Here is an 18,365-nt window from a genome sequence, read left to right as displayed (position 1 = left end):
TTTGGATGTAAATGTGCTGAGAGGTGCAACTGGAGGGATGTCTGATCATTATCTTGTGGAGGCTAAGGTGAAGATTTGTATGGGTTTTCAGAAGAGTGAATGCTGGGGTGAAGAGGGTGGTGAGAGTAAGCGAGCTTGGGAAGGAGACTTGTGTGAGGAAGTACCAGGAGAGACTGAGTACAGAATGGAAAAAGGTGAGAACAATGGAAGAAAGGGGAGTGGGGGAGGAATGGGATGTATTTACGGAATCAGTGATGGATTGCGCAAAAGATGCTTGTGGCATGAGAAGCATGGGAGATGGGTTGATTAGAAAGGGTAGTGAGTGGTGGGATGAAGAAGTAAGATTATTAGTGAAAGAGAAGAGAGAGGCATTTGGATGATTTTTGCAGGGAAAAAATGCAATTGAGTGGGAGATGTATAAAAGAAAGAGACAGGAGGTCAAGAGAAAGGTGCAAGAGGTGAAAAAGAGGGCAAATGAGAGTTGGGGTGAGAGAGTATCATTAAATTTTAGGGAGAATAAAAAGCTGTTCTGGAAGGAGGTAAATAAGTGCGTAAGACAAGGGAGCAAATGGGAACTTCAGTGAAGGGCACTAATGGGGAGGTGATAACAAGTAGTGGTGATGTGAGAAGGAGATGGAGTGAGTATTTTGAAGGTTTGTTGAATGTGTTTGATGACAGAGTGGCAGATATAGGGTGTTTTGGTCGAGGTGGTGTGCAAAGTGAGAGGGTTAGGGAAAATGATTTGGTAAACAGAGAAGAGGTAGTAAAAGCTTTGCGGAAGATGAAAGCCAGCAAGGCAGCAGGTTTGGATGGTATTGCAGTGGAATTTATTAAAAAAGGGGGTGACTGTATTGTTGACTGGTTGGTAAGGTTATTTAATGTATGTATGACTCATGGTGAGGTGCCTGAGGATTGGCAGAATGCGTGCATAGTGCCATTGTACAAAGGCAAAGGGGATAAGCGTGAGTGCTCAAATTACAGAGGTATAAGTTTGTTGAGTATTCCTGGTAAATTATATGGGAGGGTATTGATTGAGAGGGTGAAGGCATGTACAGAGCATCAGATTGGGGAAGAGCAGTGTGGTTTCAGAAGTGGTAGAGGATGTGTGGATCAGGAGTTTGCTTTGAAGAATGTATGTGAGAAATACTTAGAAAAGCAAATGGATTTGTATGTAGCATTTATGGATCTGGAGAAGGCATATGATAGAGTTGATAGAGATGCTCTGTGGAAGGTATTAAGAATATATGGTGTGGGAGGCAAGTTGTTAGAAGCAGTGAAAAGTTTTTATCGAGGATGTAAGGCATGTGTACGTGTAGGAAGAGAGAAAAGTGATTGGTTCTCAGTGAATGTAGGTTTGTGGCAGGGGTGTGTGATGTCTCCATGGTTGTTTAATTTGTTTATGGATGGGGTTGTTAGGGAGGTAAATGCAAGAGTTTTGGAAAGAGGGGCAAGTATGAAGTCTGTTGTGGATGAGAGAGCTTGGGAAGTGAGTCAGTTGTTGTTCGCTGATGATACAGCGCTGGTGGCTGATTCATGTGAGAAACTGCAGAAGCTGGTGACTGAGTTAGGTAAAGTGTGTGAAAGAAGAAAGTTAAGAGTAAATGTGAATAAGAGCAAGGTTATTAGGTACAGTAGGGGTGAGGGTCAAGTCAGTTGGGAGATAAGTTTGAATGGAGAAAAACTGGAGGAAGTAAAGTGTTTTAGATATCTGGGAGTGGATCTGGCAGCGGATGGAACCATGGAAGCGGAAGTGAATCATAGGGTGGGGGAGGGGGCAAAAATCCTGGGAGCATTGAAGAATGTGTGGAAGTCGAGAACATTATCTCGGAAAGCAAAAATGGGTATGTTTGAAGGAATAGTGGTTCCAACAATGTTGTATGGTTGCGAGGCATGGGCTATGGATAGAGTTGTGCGCAGGAGGGTGGATGTGCTGGAAATGAGATGTTTGAGGACAATGTGTGGTGTGAGGTGGTTTGATCGAGTAAGTAACGTAAGGGTAAGAGAGATGTCTGGAAATAAAAAGAGCGTGGTTGAGAGAGCAGAAGAGGGTGTTTTGAAATGGTTTGGGCACATGGAGAGGATGAGTGAGGAAAGATTGACCAAGAGGATATATGTGTTGGAGGTGGAGGGAACGAGGAGAAGTGGGAGACCAAATTGGAGGTGGAAAGATGGAGTGAAAAAGATTTTGTGTGATCGGAGCCTGAACATGCAGGAGGGTGAAAGGCGGGCAAGGAATAGAGTGAATTGGATCGATGTGGTATACCGGGGTTGACGTGCTGTCAGTGGATTGAATCAGGGCATGTGAAGCGTCTGGGGTAAACCATGGAAAGTTGTGTGGGGCCTGGATGTGGAAAGGGAGCTGTGGTTTCGGGCATTATTGCATGACAGCTAGTGACTGAGTGTGAACGAATGGGGCCTTTGTTATCTTTTCCTAGCGCTACCTCGCACACATGAGGGGGGAGGGGGATGGTATTCCATGTGTGGCGAGGTGGCGATGGGAATGAATAAAGGCAGACAGTGTGAATTGTGTGCATGGGTATATATGTATGTGTCTGTGTGTGTATATATATGTGTACATTGAGATGTATAGGTATGTATATTTGCGTGTGTGGACATGTGTGTATATACATGTGTATAGGGGTGGGTTGGGCCATTTCTTTCTTCTGTTTCCTTGTGCTACCTCGCAAATGCGGGAGACAGCGACAAAGCAAAATAAATAAATATTTGCTAAAATTTATTCTGGGTTATTTGTCAACAATTAGTGTGTGTTATTACTGGTGTATGTTTTTTTAACATTATTTCCTTATTTTTGTGTGTGACTAATGCTAGGTACACATTTAATCTGATTAATGTTGAGGAAGCAGATATTGCAAAAACTTGCAGGTGCACTGTGCATTGTATGAGGAGGATACTGGAAAGCTCTCATTTACTTTTCCTTTGTGTGCATGTGAACATATGTGGCCTTTCTTCATCTGCTCCCTGGACCTACCTCACTGATGCAGGGGGGGGCAGTGCTACTTCCTGTGTGTGTGTGTGTGTGTGTGTGTGTGGGAGAGAGAGAGAGAGAGAGAGAGAGAGAGAGAGAGAGAGAGAGAGAGAGAGAGAGCTGCAAATGTATGTATTTATATGTATATGTACATGTATATGCCGTTTCATGTGTGGCGGGGTGGCAGCGGAAATGGATAAAGGCAGCAAGTATGAATATGTATGTGTATATGTCAGTGTATGTATATGTAAAAATGTATAGGTATGTATGTGTGTAAGTGGGCATTTATGTGTATACATGTGTATATGGGTAGGTTGGGTCATTCTTTCGTCTGTTTCCTTGTGCAACCTCGCTAACACAGGAGACAGTGACTAAATATAATAAAAAAAAAGTATGTATATATATATATATATATATATATATATATATATATATATATATATATATATGAAAGCCGGCAAGGCAGCAGGTTTGGATGGTATTGCAGTGGAACTTATTAAAAAAGGGGGTGACTGTATTGTTGACTGGTTGGTAAGGTTATTTAATGTATGTATGACTCATGGTGAGGTGCCTGAGGATTGGCGGAATGCTTGCATAGTGCCATTGTACAAAGGCAAAGGGGATAAGAGTGAGTGCTCAAATTACAGAGGTATAAGTTTGTTGAGTATTCCTGGTAAATTATATGGGAGGGTATTGATTGAGAGGGTGAAGGCATGTACAGAGCATCAGATTGGGGAAGAGCAGTGTGGTTTCAGAAGTGGTAGAGGATGTGTGGATAAGGTGTTTGCTTTGAAGAATGTATGTGAGAAATACTTAGAAAAGCAAATGGATTTGTATGTAGCATTTATGGATCTGGAGAAGGCATATGATAGAGTTGATAGAGATGCTCTGTGGAAGGTATTAAGAATATATGGTGTGGGAGGAAAGTTGTTAGAAGCAGTGAAAAGTCTTTATCGAGGATGTAAGGCATGTGTACGTGTAGGAAGAGAGGAAAGTGATTGGTTCTCAGTGAATGTAGGTTTGCGGCAGGGGTGTGTGATGTCTCCATGGTTGTTTAATTTGTTTATGGATGGGGTTGTTAGGGAGGTAAATGCAAGAGTTTTGGAAAGAGGGGCAAGTATGAAGTCTGTTGGGGATGAGAGAGCTTGGGAAGTGAGTCAGTTGTTCTTCGCTGATGATACAGCGCTGGTGGCTGATTCATGTGAGAAACTGCAGAAGCTGGTGACTGAGTTTGGAAAAGTGTGTGGAAGAAGAAAGTTAAGAGTAAATGTGAATAAGAGCAAGGTTATTAGGTACAGTAGGGGTGAGGGTCAAGTCAATTGGGAGGTGAGTTTGAATGGAGAAAAACTGGAGGAAGTGAAGTGTTTTAGATATCTGGGAGTGGATCTGGCAGCGGATGGAACCATGGAAGCGGAAGTGAATCATAGGGTGGGGGAGGGGGCGAAAATCCTGGGGGCCTTGAAGAATGTGTGGAAGTCGAGAACATTATCTCGGAAAGCAAAAATGGGTATGTTTGAAGGAATAGTGGTTCCAACAATGTTGTATGGTTGCGAGGCGTGGGCTATGGATAGAGTTGTGCGCAGGAGGATGGATGTGCTGGAAATGAGATGTTTGAGGACAATGTGTGGTGTGAGGTGGTTTGATCGAGTGAGTAACGTAAGGGTAAGAGAGATGTGTGGAAATAAAAAGAGCGTGGTTGAGAGAGCAGAAGAGGGTGTTTTGAAGTGGTTTGGGCACATGGAGAGGATGAGTGAGGAAAGATTGACCAAGAGGATATATGTGTCGGAGGTGGAGGGAACAAGGAGAAGAGGGAGACCAAATTGGAGGTAGAAAGATGGAGTGAAAAAGATTTTGTGTGATCGGGGCCTGAACATGCAGGAGGGTGAAAGGAGGGCAAGGAATAGAGTGAATTGGAGCGATGTGGTATACCGGGGTTGACGTGCTGTCAGTGGATTGGAGCAAGGCATGTGAAGCGTCTGGGGTAAACCATGGAAAGCTGTGTAGGTATGTATATTTGCGTGTGTGGACGTATGTATATAAATGTGTATGGCGGGGGGGTTGGGCCATTTCTTTCGTCTGTTTCCTTGCGCTACCTCGCAAACGCGGGAGACAGCGACAAAGTATAATAAAAAAAAAATAATAATATATATATATATTTTTTTTTTTTTTTTTTTTTTTGCCGCTGCCTCCTGCGTTTGCGAGGTAGCACAAGGAAACAGACGAAAGAAATGGCCCAACCCACCCCCATACACATGTATATACATACGTCCACACACGCAAATATACATACCTGCACAGCTTTCCATGGTTTACTCCAGACGCTTCAGATGCCTTGATTCAATCCACTGACAGCACGTCAACCCCGGTATACCACATCGCTCCAATTCACTCTATTCCTTGCCCTCCTTTCACCCTCCTGCATGTTCAGGCCCCGATCACACAAAATCTTTTTCACTCCATCTTTCCACCTCCAATTTGGTCTCCCTCTTCTCCTCTTTCCCTCCACCTCCGACACATATATCCTCTTGGTCAATCTTTCCTCACTCATTCTCTCCATGTGACCAAACCATTTCAAAACACCCTCTTCTGCTCTCTCAACCATGCTCTTTTTATTTCCACACATCTCTCTTACCCTTACGTTACTTACTCGATCAAACCACCTCACACCACACATTGTCCTCAAACATCTCATTTCCAGCACATCCATCCTCCTGCGCACAACTCTATCCATAGTCCACGCCTCGCAACCATACAACATTGTTGGAACCACTATTCCTTCAAACATACCCATTTTTGCTTTCCGAGATAATGTTCTCGACTTCCACACATTCTTCAAGGCTCCCAGAATTTTTCGCCCCCTCCCCCACCCTATGATCCACTTCCGCTTCCATGTTTCCATCCGCTGCCAGATCCACTCCCAGATATCTAAAACACTTCACTTCCTCCAGTTTTTCTCCATTCAAACTCACCTCCCAATTGACTTGACCCTCAACCCTACTGTACCTAATAACCTTGCTCTTATTCACATTTACTCTTAACTTTCTTCTTTCACACACTTTACCAAACTCAGTCACCAGCTTCTGCAGTTTCTCACATGAATCAGCCACCAGCGCTGTATCATCAGCGAACAACAACTGACTCACTTCCCAAGCTCTCTCATCCCCAACAGACTTCATCCTTGCCCCTCTTTCCAAAACTCTTGCATTCACCTCCCTAACAACCCCATCCATAAACAAATTAAACAACCATGGAGACATCACACACCCCTGCCGCAAACCTACATTCACTGAGAACCAATCACTTTCCTCTCTTCCTACACGTACACATGCCTTACATCCTCGATAAAAACTTTTCACTGCTTCTAACAACTTGCCTCCCACACCATATATTCTTAATACCTTCCACAGAGCATCTCTATCAACTCTATCATATGCCTTCTCCAGATCCATGAATGCTACATACAAATCCATTTGCTTTTCTAAGTATTTCTCACATACATTCTTCAAAGCAAACTCCTGATCCACACATCCTCTACCACTTCTGAAACCACACTGCTCTTCCCCAATCTGATGCTCTGTACATGCCTTCACCCTCTCAATCAATACCCTCCCATACAATTTGCCAGGAATACTCAACAAACTTATACCTCTGTAATTTGAGCACTCACTCTTATCCCCTTTGCCTTTGTACAATGGCACTATGCAAGCATTCCGCCAATCCTCAGGCACCTCACCATGAGTCATACATACATTAAATAACCTTACCAACCAGTCAACAATACGGTCACCCCCTTTTTTAATAAATTCCACTGCAATACCATCCAAACCTGCTGCCTTGCTGGCTTTTATCTTCCGCAAAGCTTTTACTACCTCTTCTCTGTTTACCAAATCATTTTCCCTAACCCTCGCACTTTGCACACGACCTCGACCAAAACACCCTATATCTGCCACTCTATCATCAAACACATTCAACAAACCTTCAAAATACTCACTCCATCTCCTTCTCACATCACCACTACTTGTTATCACCTCCCCATTAGTGCCCTTCACTGAAGTTCCCATTTGCTCCCTTGTCTTACGCACTTTATTTACCTCCTTCCAGAACATCTTTTTATTCTCCCTAAAATTTAATGATACTCTCTCACTCCAACTCTCATTTGCCCTTTTTTTCACCTCTTGCACCTTTCTCTTGACCTCCTGTCTCTTTCTTTTATACGTCTCCCACTCAATTTCATTTTTTCCCTGCAAAAATCGTCCAAATGCCTCTCTCTTCTCTTTCACTAATACTCTTACTTCTTCATCCCACCACTCACTACCCTTTCTAATCAATCCACCTCCCACTCTTCTCATGCCACAAGCATCTTTTGCGCAATCCATCACTGATTCCCTAAATACATCCCATTCCTCCCCCACTCCCCTTACTTCCATTGTTCTCACCTTTTTCCATTCTGTACTCAGTCTCTCCTGGTACTTCCTCACACAAGTCTCCTTCCCAAGCTCACTTACTCTCACCACCCTCTTCACCCCAACACTTACTCTTCTTTTCTGGAAACCCATACAAATCTTCACCTTAGCCTCCACAAGATAATGATCAGACATCCCTCCAGTTGCACCTCTCAGCACATTAACATCCAAAAGTCTCTCTTTCGCGCGCCTGTCAATTAACACGTAATCCAATAACGCTCTCTGGCCATCTCTCCTATTTACATAAGTATACTTATGTATATCTCGCTTTTTAAACCAGGTATTCCCAATCATCAGTCCTTTTTCAGCACATAAATCTACAAGCTCTTCACCATTTCCATTTACAACACTGAACACCCCATGTATACCAATTATTCCCTCAACTGCCACATTACTCACCTTTGCATTCAAATCACCCAACACTATAACCCAGTCTCGTGCATCAAAACCACTAACACACTCATTCAGCTGCTCCCAAAACACTTGCCTCTCATGATCTTTCTTCTCATGCCCAGGTGCATATGCACCAATAATCACCCATCTCACTCCATCAACTTTCAGTTTTACCCATATTGATCGAGAATTTACTTTCTTACATTCTGTCACATACTTCCACAACTCCTGTTTCAGGAGTACTGCTACTCCTTCCCTTGCTCTTGTCCTCTCACTAACCCCTGACTTTACTCCCAAGACATTCCCAAACCACTCTTCCCCTTTACCCTTGAGCTTCGTTTTTGCCGCTGTCTCCCGCGTTTGCGAGGTAGCGCAAGGAAACAGACGAAAGAAATGGCCCAACCCACCCCCATACACATGTATATACATACGTCCACACACGCAAATATACATACCTACACAGCTTTCCATGGTTTACCCCAGACGCTTCACATGCCTTGATTCAATCCACAGATAGCACGTCAACCCCGGTATACCACATCGCTCCAATTCACTCTATTCCTTGCCGTCCTTTCACCCTCCTGCATGTTCAGGCCCTGATCACACAAAATCTTTTTCACTCCATCTTTCCACCTCCAATTTGGTCTCCCTCTTCTCCTCGTTCCCTCCACCTCCGACACATATATCCTCTTGGTCAATCTTTCCTCACTCATTCTCTCCATGTGACCAAACCATTTCAAAACACTCTCTTCTGCTCTCTCAACCACGCTCTTTTTATTTCCACACGTCTCTCTTACTTACTTGATCAAACCACCTCACACCACACATTGTCCTCAAACATCTCATTTCCAGCACATCCATCCTCCTGCGCACAACTCTATCCATAGTCCACGCCTCGCAACCATACAACATTGTTGGAACCACTATTCCTTCAAACATACCCATTTTTGCTTTCCGAGATAATGTTCTCGACTTCCACACATTCTTCAAGGCTCCCAGAATTTTCGCCCCCTCCCCCACCCTATGATCCACTTCCGCTTCCATGGTTCCATCCGCTGCCAGATCCACTCCCAGATATCTAAAACACTTCACTTCCTCCAGTTTTTCTCCATTCAAACTCACCTCCCAATTGACTTGACCCTCAACCCTACTGTACCTAATAACCTTGCTCTTATATTTTTTTTTTTTTTTTTTGCTTTGTCGCTGTCTCCCGCGTTTGCGAGGTAGCGCAAGGAAACAGATGAAAGATTGTGGCCCAACCCACCCAGATACACATGTATGTACATACGTCCACACACGCAAATATACATACCTACACAGCTTTCCATGGTTTACCCCAGACGCTTTACATGCCCTGATTCAATCCACTGACAGCACGTCAACCCTGGTATATCACATCGATCCAATTCACTCTATTCCTTTCACCCTCCTGCATGTTCAGGCCCCGATCACACAAAATCTTTTTCATTCCATCTTTCCACCTCCAATTTGGTCTCCCACTTCTCCTCGTTCCCTCCACCTCCGACACATATATCCTCTTGGTCAATCTTTCCTCACTCATTCTCTCCATGTGCCCAAACCATTTCAAAACACCCTCTTCTGCTCTCTCAACCACGCTCTTTTTATTTCCACACATCTCTCTTACCCTTACGTTACTTACTCGATCAAACCACCTCACACCACACATTGTCCTCAAACATCTCATTTCCAGCACATCCATCCTCCTGCGCACAACTCTATCCATAGCCCACGCCTTGCAACCATACAACATTGTTGGAACCACTATTCCTTCAAACATACCCATTTTTGCTTTCCGAGATAATGTTCTCGACTTCCACACATTCTTCAAGGCACCCAGGATTTTCGCCCCCTCCCCCTCCCTATGATCCACTTCCACTTCCATGGTTCCATCCGCTGCCAGATCCACTCCCAGATATCTAAAACACTTTACTTCCTCCAGTTTTTCTCCATTCAAACTTACCTCCCAATTGACTTGATCCTCAACACTACTGTATCTAATAACCTTGCTCTTATTCACATTTACTCTTAACTTTCTTCTTTCACACACTTTATCAAACTCCGTCACCAGCTTCTGCAGTTTCTCACATGAATCAGCCACCAGCGCTGTATCATCAGCGAACAACAACTGACTCACTTCCCAAGCTCTCTCATCCCCAACAGACTTCATACTTGCCCCTCTTTCCAAAACTCTTGCATTTACCTCCCTAACAACCCCATCCATAAACAAATTAAACAACCATGGAGACATCACACACCCCTGCCGCAAACCTACATTCACTGAGAACCAATCACTTTCCTCTCTTCCTACACGTACACATGCCTTACATCCTCGATAAAAACTTTTCACTGCTTCTAACAACTTGCCTCCCACACCATATATTCTTAATACCTTCCACAGAGCATCTCTATCAACTCTGTCATATGCCTTCTCCAGATCCATAAATGCTACATACAAATCCATTTGCTTTTCTAAGTATTTCTCACATACATTCTTCAAAGCAAACATCTGATCCACACATCCTCTACCACTTCTGAAACCACACTGCTCTTCCCCAATCTGATGCTCTGTACATGCCTTCACCCTCTCAATCAATACCCTCCCATATAATTTACCAGGAATACTCAACAAACTTATACCTCTGTAATTTGAACACTCACTCTTATCCCCTTTGCCTTTGTACAATGGCACTATGCACGCATTCTGCCAATCCTCAGGCACCTCACCATGAGTCATACATACATTAAATAACCTTACCAACCAGTCAATAATACAGTCACCCCCTTTTTTAATAAATTCTACTCTAATACCATCCAAACCTGCTGCCTTGCCGGCTTTCATCTTCCGCAAAGCTTTTACTACCTCTTCTCTGTTTACCAAATCATTTTCCCTAACCCTCTCACTTTGCACACCACCTCGACCAAAACACCCTATATCTGCCACTCTATCATTAAACACATTCAACAAACCTTCAAAATACTCACTCCATCTCCTTCTCACATCACCACTACTTGTTATCACCTCCCCATTTGCGCCCTTCACTGAAGTTCCCATTTGCTCCCTTGTCTTACACACTTTATTTACCTCCTTCCAGAACATCTTTTTATTCTCCCTAAAATTTAATGATACTCTCTCACCCCAACTCTCATTTGCCCTCTTTTTCACCTCTTGCACCTTTCTCTTGACCTCCTGTCTCTTTCTTTTATACATCTCCCACTCAATTGCATTTTTTCCCTGCAAAAATCGCCCAAATGCCTCTCTCTTCTCTTTCACTAATAATCTTACTTCTTCATCCCACCACTCACTACCCTTTCTAATGAACCCACCTCCCACTCTTCTCATGCCACAAGCATCTTTTGTGCAATCCATCACTGATTCCCTAAATACATCCCATTCCTCCCCCACTCCCCTTACTTCCATTGTTCTCACCTTTTTCCATTCTGTACTCAGTTTCTCCTGGTACTTCCTCAAACAAGTCTCCTTCCCAAGCTCACTTACTCTCACCACCCTCTTCTCCCCAACATTCACTCTTCTTTTCTGAAAACCCATACAAATCTTCACCTTAGCCTCCACAAGATAATGATCAGACATCCCTCCAGTTGCACCTCTCAGCACATTAACATCCAAAAGTGTCTCTCTTTCGCGCGCCTGTCAATTAACACGTAATCCAATAATGCTCTCTGGCCATCTCTCCTACTGACATACGTATACTTATGTATATCTCGCTTTTTAAACTAGGTATTCCAATCACCAGTCCTTTTTCAGCACATAAATCTACAAGCTCTTCACCATTTCCATTTACATATTTATTTATTTATATATATAAATATATATATTTATTTATTTATTTTGCTTTGTCGCTGTCTCTCGCGCTTGCGAGGTAGCGCAAGGAAACAGACGAAAGAAATGGCCCAACCCACCCCCATACACAATGTATATACATACATGTCCACACATGCAAATATACATACTTATACATCTCAATGTACACATATATATACACACTCAGACACATACATATATACCCATGCACACAATTCACTGTCTGCTTTTATTCATTCCCATCGCCACCTCGCCGCACATGGAATACCATCCCCCTCCCCCTCATGTGTGCGAGGTAGCACTAGGAAAAGACAACAAAGGCCCCATTCGTTCACACTCAGTCCCTAGCTGTCATGCAATAATGCCCGAAATCACAGCTCCCTTTCCACATCCAGGCCCCACACAACTTTCCATGGTTTACCCCAGATGCTTCACATGCCCTGATTCAATCCACTGACAGCACGTCAACCCCGGTATACCACATCGATCCAATTCACTCTATTCCTTGCCCGCCTTTCACCCTCTTGCATGTTCAGGCCCCGATCACACAAAATCTTTTTCACTCCATCTTTCCACCTCCAATTTGGTCTCCCACTTCTCCTCGTTCCCTCCACCTCCGACACATATATCCTCTTGGTCAATCTTTCCTCACTCATTCTCTCCATGTGCCCAAACCATTTCAAAACACCCTCTTCTGCTCTCTCAACCACGCTCATTTTATTTCCACACATCTCTCTTACCCTTACATTACTTACTCGATCAAACCACCTCACACCACACATTGTCCCCAAACATCTCATTTCCAGCACATCCACCCTCCTGCGCACAACTCTATCCATAGCCCACGCCTCGCAACGATACAACATTGTTGGAACCACTATTCCTTCAAACATACCCATTTTTGCTTTCCGAGATAATGTTCTCGACTTCCACACATTCTTCAAGGCTCCCAGGATTTTTGCCCCCTCCCCCACCCCCCTATGATTCACTTCCGCTTCCATGGTTCCATCCGCTGCCAGATCCACTCCCAGATATCTAAAACACTTTACTTCCTTCAGTTTTTCTCCATTCAAACTTACCTCCCAGTTGACTTGACCCTCAACCCTACTGTACCTAATAACCTTGCTCTTATTCACATTTACTCTTAACTTTCTTCTTTCACACACTTTACCAAACTCAGTCACCAGCTTCTGCAGTTTCTCACATGACTCAGCCACCAGCGCTGTATCATCAGCGAACAACAACTGACTCACTTCCCAAGCTCTCTCATCCACAACAGACTTCATACTTGCCCCTCTTTCCAAAACTCTTGCATTCACCTCCCTAACAACCCCATCCATAAACAAATTAAACAACCATGGAGACATCACACACCCCTGCCGCAAACCTACATTCACTGAGAACCAGTCACTTTCCTCTCTTCCTACACATACACATGCCTTACATCCTCGATAAAAACTTTGGATTGGCAGAATGCGTGCATAGTGCCATTGTACAAAGGCAAAGGGGATAAGAGTGAGTGCTCAAAGTACAGAAGTATAAGTTTGTTGAGTATTCCTGGTAAATTATTTGGGAGGGTATTGATTGAGAGGGTGAAGGCATGTACAGAGCATCAGATTGGGGAAGAGCAGTGTGGTTTCAGAAGTGGTAGAGGATGTGTGGATCAGGTGTTTGCTTTGAAGAATGTATGTGAGAAATACTTAGAAAAGCAAATGGATTTGTATGTAGCATTTATGGATCTGGAGAAGGCACATGATAGAGTTGATAGAGATGCTCTGTGGAAGGTACTAAGAATATATGGTGTGGGAGGCAAGTTGATAGAAGCAGTGAAAAGTTTTTATCAAGGATGTAAGGCATGTGTATGTGGCGTCCTAGCTTCGTCTCTTCGATGTATATCAACTGACTTATATTTCTCTCTTGTGTCTCCCCTGATGATGTGATTATTACACGAAAGTGCACTTGGGAACTGATTGTGTTTCATTTTCGCTGTGGACTCAGGAATATATGTATGTGTGTGTGTGTGTGTGTGTGTGTGTGTGTGTGTGTGTAAGTGAGTGGATGTGTCTTTTTTCGTCTGTTTCTGGGTGCTACCTCGCTAATGTGTTATATGGCGATCTGGTATAATGAAAGTAAATAAGATATATTTGTCAGAGGGTGTATTAGGGTTTTGTATTGTTGTATAAGGCTGTGAATCTATGGGAGGGTTTTTTCTTATGGATTGTGTTCCTAATGAAAGCTATGAGATAATTTAATGCTTAGTAAAAGTGTGGAGAAAAATTATGATTTTGTTTGAATAGCTTAGGCAAAAATTTGCCCATCATAACGGTTATAACATGTTATGTACATGCTGTAAGTTGATGTGTGATATGGAATATGGATGTTGTGAGATGATCTGAGGATAGAGCTTGTACGGTCAGCCATTTGATGCAGGTGTGTAAGGCAGAGTGCAGAAGGCTATGTCATTGAGATATGTTGGAGAGCAAGGTTGGGAGGTTTTCAGGCATATAGGTTTTATAAAAAAGACAGCTATTTTGGATACAGTTGGTCAATGTTTTGCAAGTGAAAATTTTCATGATTCTCCACAGGAGCAAGAATGAAGTGCAAAGTATGTGATAATTTTGACTACTGTGAAGAATGCTATCAGACAAAGAGAAGTCATCGGCATCTGTTTAATAGAATTGCTGAACCAGGTAAGGTTAATGGATTGTTTTTGTTCCTCTCCCATTAAAGTTTATTTACACCTTAATTTCAGATAAAATAAATACTTCATAATATATAGTTTTCTCGGCATGATATTTATGTGAAATCTACATCAGACTTATTTACCAGTATCTTGGTCAGACATGTTTAGCAAATGGAAAACTACCTCAAGAGTAAAGAAACAGGGTAAATTGTTTTAGCCCTCTTGAGTGTGTTTACATTATCAAGATTTCATGGCCAAGAGCTGATTAGGTCTTCATTCAGCTGTGAGCCATTATATGACATAAGTTCATCACTCTGACTGTCTTTCAAAATAACTGTGACTTTTAGAAGACTTTTATTTCAGCATATATGTGAGAGGGCCATCCAAGGATATTACCTTAGATCAGTCTGCAAGTCATATCTGGCCCATGAATGGTTGAGCTACACATGAATGAGTTTTTGTGTAATGAAAACTAATAAGAAAAGTTATTTTTATTATTTCATCTAATCCAGATATAGACATGACTCACAATACAGGTGACCTACTTTTCTACTTACCTACCTACAAGTATCTATGGTGAGATTTTGCCATGAGGCAGCATCAGCATGTTGCACCTACTGTATGTCTCCATTAATTAACCACTGTTTTTCTGTGCTTTTGTGCACACTGCATGCTATCATTCCTGGGTTTCTGTGGAAATGTTTTCAGCCATTTATCAAGATTTCATTTAAATGATTCTCTGCTTATCTAATACAGAGTCACATGATAGTGCACTGAAATCTTCCCTTCTTTCTTGCTGGGCTCTCTTTTCCCCATGCACAATGGAGTTGAGTGAGAGGGAGAATCAGGCACCTAGGTCATTCAGCACAGTATGTGAAGGCTTTGAAGATGGCAGCATTGCACCAAGATTTACATGACCTAGTGTTGCATTGGAGCTTGAATGACTATGAGATGCTAGCTGTGGCTGAGAGGTAGGCTGCTGCCTTTAACTGGCTTGCCGTCACTTGCAAGCTTCAAGGTGACAGCCAATGAACATCCCTGATAGAGAATTAGATTAGAGCTAAGAGATATTCAAGTTTGAAAATTCTGCCAGAGGGCTATTTTCTCTGCAGTGGCAGGGAAGGCTGTTTTTCATATCATGGTCCATCCACAAACCCCACCATTGAAGAGTACCTGTGATGGCCTCTGTTGAATGAAGACCTTGCCAGCATTAAACCAGTGACATTGGTTGGTTATTGAATTTTGGTAGAGATTATACCTGATTTAGATTTTTAGCTGCTACTTTTTGCATCATTTAGACCTATCATTTATCATTTTAAATCCTGATAATCTTTTTCAGCCTTCCCTATGACCAATGAGACTTGCAGAAATCCAGAAAGATGCTTTTCGTATGATTGAAATTCTTCTCTGTATGTTTTGACTTTTTTCAAAAATGGATATGTTTTTTTTTTTTTTTTTTCATACTATTCGCCATTTCCCGCGATAGCGAGGTAGCGTTAAGAACAGAGGACTGGGCCTTTAAGGGAATATCCTCACCTGGCCCTCTTCTCTGTTCCTTCTTTTGGAAAAAACGAGAGGGGACAGAGAAGAGGGCCAGGTGAGGATATTCCCTCAAAGGCCCAGTCCTCTGTTCTTAACGCTACCTCGCTATCGCGGGAAATGGCGAATAGTATGAAAAAAAAAAAAAAAAAAAAAAAAAAAAAAAAAAAACCATTTTTGAAAAAAAAAAAAAAGTCAAACATACATGTCTCCATTAATTAACCACTGTTTTTCTGTGCTTTTGTGCACACTGCATGCTATCATTCCTGGGTTTCTGTGGAAATGTTTTCAGCCATTTATCAAGATTTCATTTAAATGATTCTCTGCTTATCTAATACAGAGTCACATGATAGTGCACTGAAATCTTCCCTTCTTTCTTGCTGGGCTCTCTTTTCCCCATGCACAATGGAGTTGAGTGAGAGGGAGAATCAGGCACCTAGGTCATTCAGCACAGTATGTGAAGGCTTTGAAGATGGCAGCATTGCACCAAGATTTACATGACCTAGTGTTGCATTGGAGCTTGAATGACTATGAGATGCTAGCTGTGGCTGAGAGGTAGGCTGCTGCCTTTAACTGGCTTGCCGTCACTTGCAAGCTTCAAGGTGACAGCCAATGAACATCCCTGATAGAGAATTAGATTAGAGCTAAGAGATATTCAAGTTTGAAAATTCTGCCAGAGGGCTATTTTCTCTGCAGTGGCAGGGAAGGCTGTTTTTCATATCATGGTCCATCCACAAACCCCACCATTGAAGAGTACCTGTGATGGCCTCTGTTGAATGAAGACCTTGCCAGCATTAAACCAGTGACATTGGTTGGTTATTGAATTTTGGTAGAGATTATACCTGATTTAGATTTTTAGCTGCTACTTTTTGCATCATTTAGATCTATCATTTATCATTTTAAATCCTGATAATCTTTTTCAGCCTTCCCTATGACCAATGAGACTTGCAGAAATCCAGAAAGATGCTTTTCGTATGATTGAAATTCTTCTCTGTATGTTTTGACTTTTTTCAAAAATGGATATGTAAGACCAGTAATTTACTAATGATGAATGTTTTGTCATGATAGGTAGTCCAGCAGTATATGCTGGTCCACCTGGAAGAGGACGTTTCCGAAAGAAGGAAGGCATATTGGGAGGAGTTGATGGCACAGTTGAAGACTGGTATCGATGTGTACGCAACCTTAGTGTATCTTCCAGAGAAAATTGGGCCCACAAGCTTATTGATGGTACTGGAAGCTACTGGCAAAGTTGTGGACAGGAAGGCAAGGTAAGGAGGAATGTCATAGTATTGAAGAATTTGGGTATATTACAGAATATTATGTTTGAGATGATGAATTGAATGTATATTTTTGAAGTAACTGTGAGGCTTGGCTGTATTTAATGGGGCACTAGTTTTGGTGCATTAGACACAGCAGATAGAGAGTGGATGTGAGCAAATGAGGCCTTTCTACATTTGTTCCAGGCACTACCTTGCTATGTGGAAAATGGTGAACAAGAATAAGAAAAAAATACTTCACCTCAAGGCAGAGATGTCTGATTCAAAAATTACTGTAATGATATGTATGCCCCAACCACACTTAAGAGAAAAACGAATTAACGTGACATATATGATCCACCCACAGTGAATGGGTTAACTTATTACATTAGGGTATTAAGTTTGATGCTTCAATTCATCTCTTAGAAATATACCAGCAAGTTTCTTAGCTTTTAGGTCATTTGATGGGGGTAATGGACAGAGATGCTTAGATGATGACCTAGGTTTAATGAAACACGAATTAAGTACCCATCACTATGCACTGGATATTTGGTGGGGATATGTGAAGACCATATGACAGTGAATTTCTTGTGTTTAGGCAAGAATTAGCCGTGTCTTTAAAAAATAGTCATTATTTTGTTTGTAACTTCTCTTCAATTAAAATTTGCAGCACTGGATACGCTTAGAGATGCAGCCCAACATTGCAGTTGAATGGCTGCGATTACTTGTTGATCCTGCTGATAGTTCCTACATGCCAACACTGTTGATAATTAGTGGTGGAGATTCTTTGACAAAGATGAGGGAGCTAAACACAGTGAGGATCACCCCCTCTGACACATGGGTTACCCTGCTTAGAAGTGTGAAGGAGGTAGGTAATACATTTTTTGTGTTACATTTTGTATCATGTTATTTATTGCATTAGGTTTAATAAGTTTTTGAATGCTGTTCTAGCTTTCAAAGACATACAATGTTAGAAGGGAAAAGAATGCATTGAAAGCCTTTGGAGAGTTCTTGAGGAATAGTAGTTCAGGTGATCAACAGGATGTACCACTCTGAATGAGACATGATATAATGATGGAGAGTAGATGGGGAAGTGGTAACAGGTAAAGAAGAGGTGAAGAAGAAATTGGGTGAGTATTTTGAAGGACTTAAATGTGTTCAATGATTGGGTAATATATTTAGGATGTTTGGGTGAAGATAGTTT

General features: G+C 42.2%; 1 protein-coding gene across 2 annotated transcripts in view; it reads left to right on the top strand.

Annotated features, from left to right (window-relative positions):
• HERC2 (E3 ubiquitin-protein ligase HERC2) overlaps positions 1–18,365 on the top strand; it is a 278,100-nt gene that overhangs the window by 169,267 nt on the left and 90,468 nt on the right. For both annotated transcript variants that reach the window (XM_071676734.1, XM_071676733.1), the window contains 3 exons: positions 14,269–14,373; positions 16,974–17,173; positions 17,832–18,029. In XM_071676734.1, the coding sequence (XP_071532835.1) occupies positions 14,269–14,373; positions 16,974–17,173; positions 17,832–18,029 (503 nt within the window). The remainder of the gene's footprint in view (positions 1–14,268; positions 14,374–16,973; positions 17,174–17,831; positions 18,030–18,365) is intronic.

The sequence above is a fragment of the Panulirus ornatus genome, chromosome 23 (genome assembly GCF_036320965.1).
Source record: "Panulirus ornatus isolate Po-2019 chromosome 23, ASM3632096v1, whole genome shotgun sequence".
NCBI lineage: Eukaryota > Metazoa > Arthropoda > Malacostraca > Decapoda > Palinuridae > Panulirus > Panulirus ornatus.
This window is presented reverse-complemented; position numbering and strand designations above follow the sequence as displayed.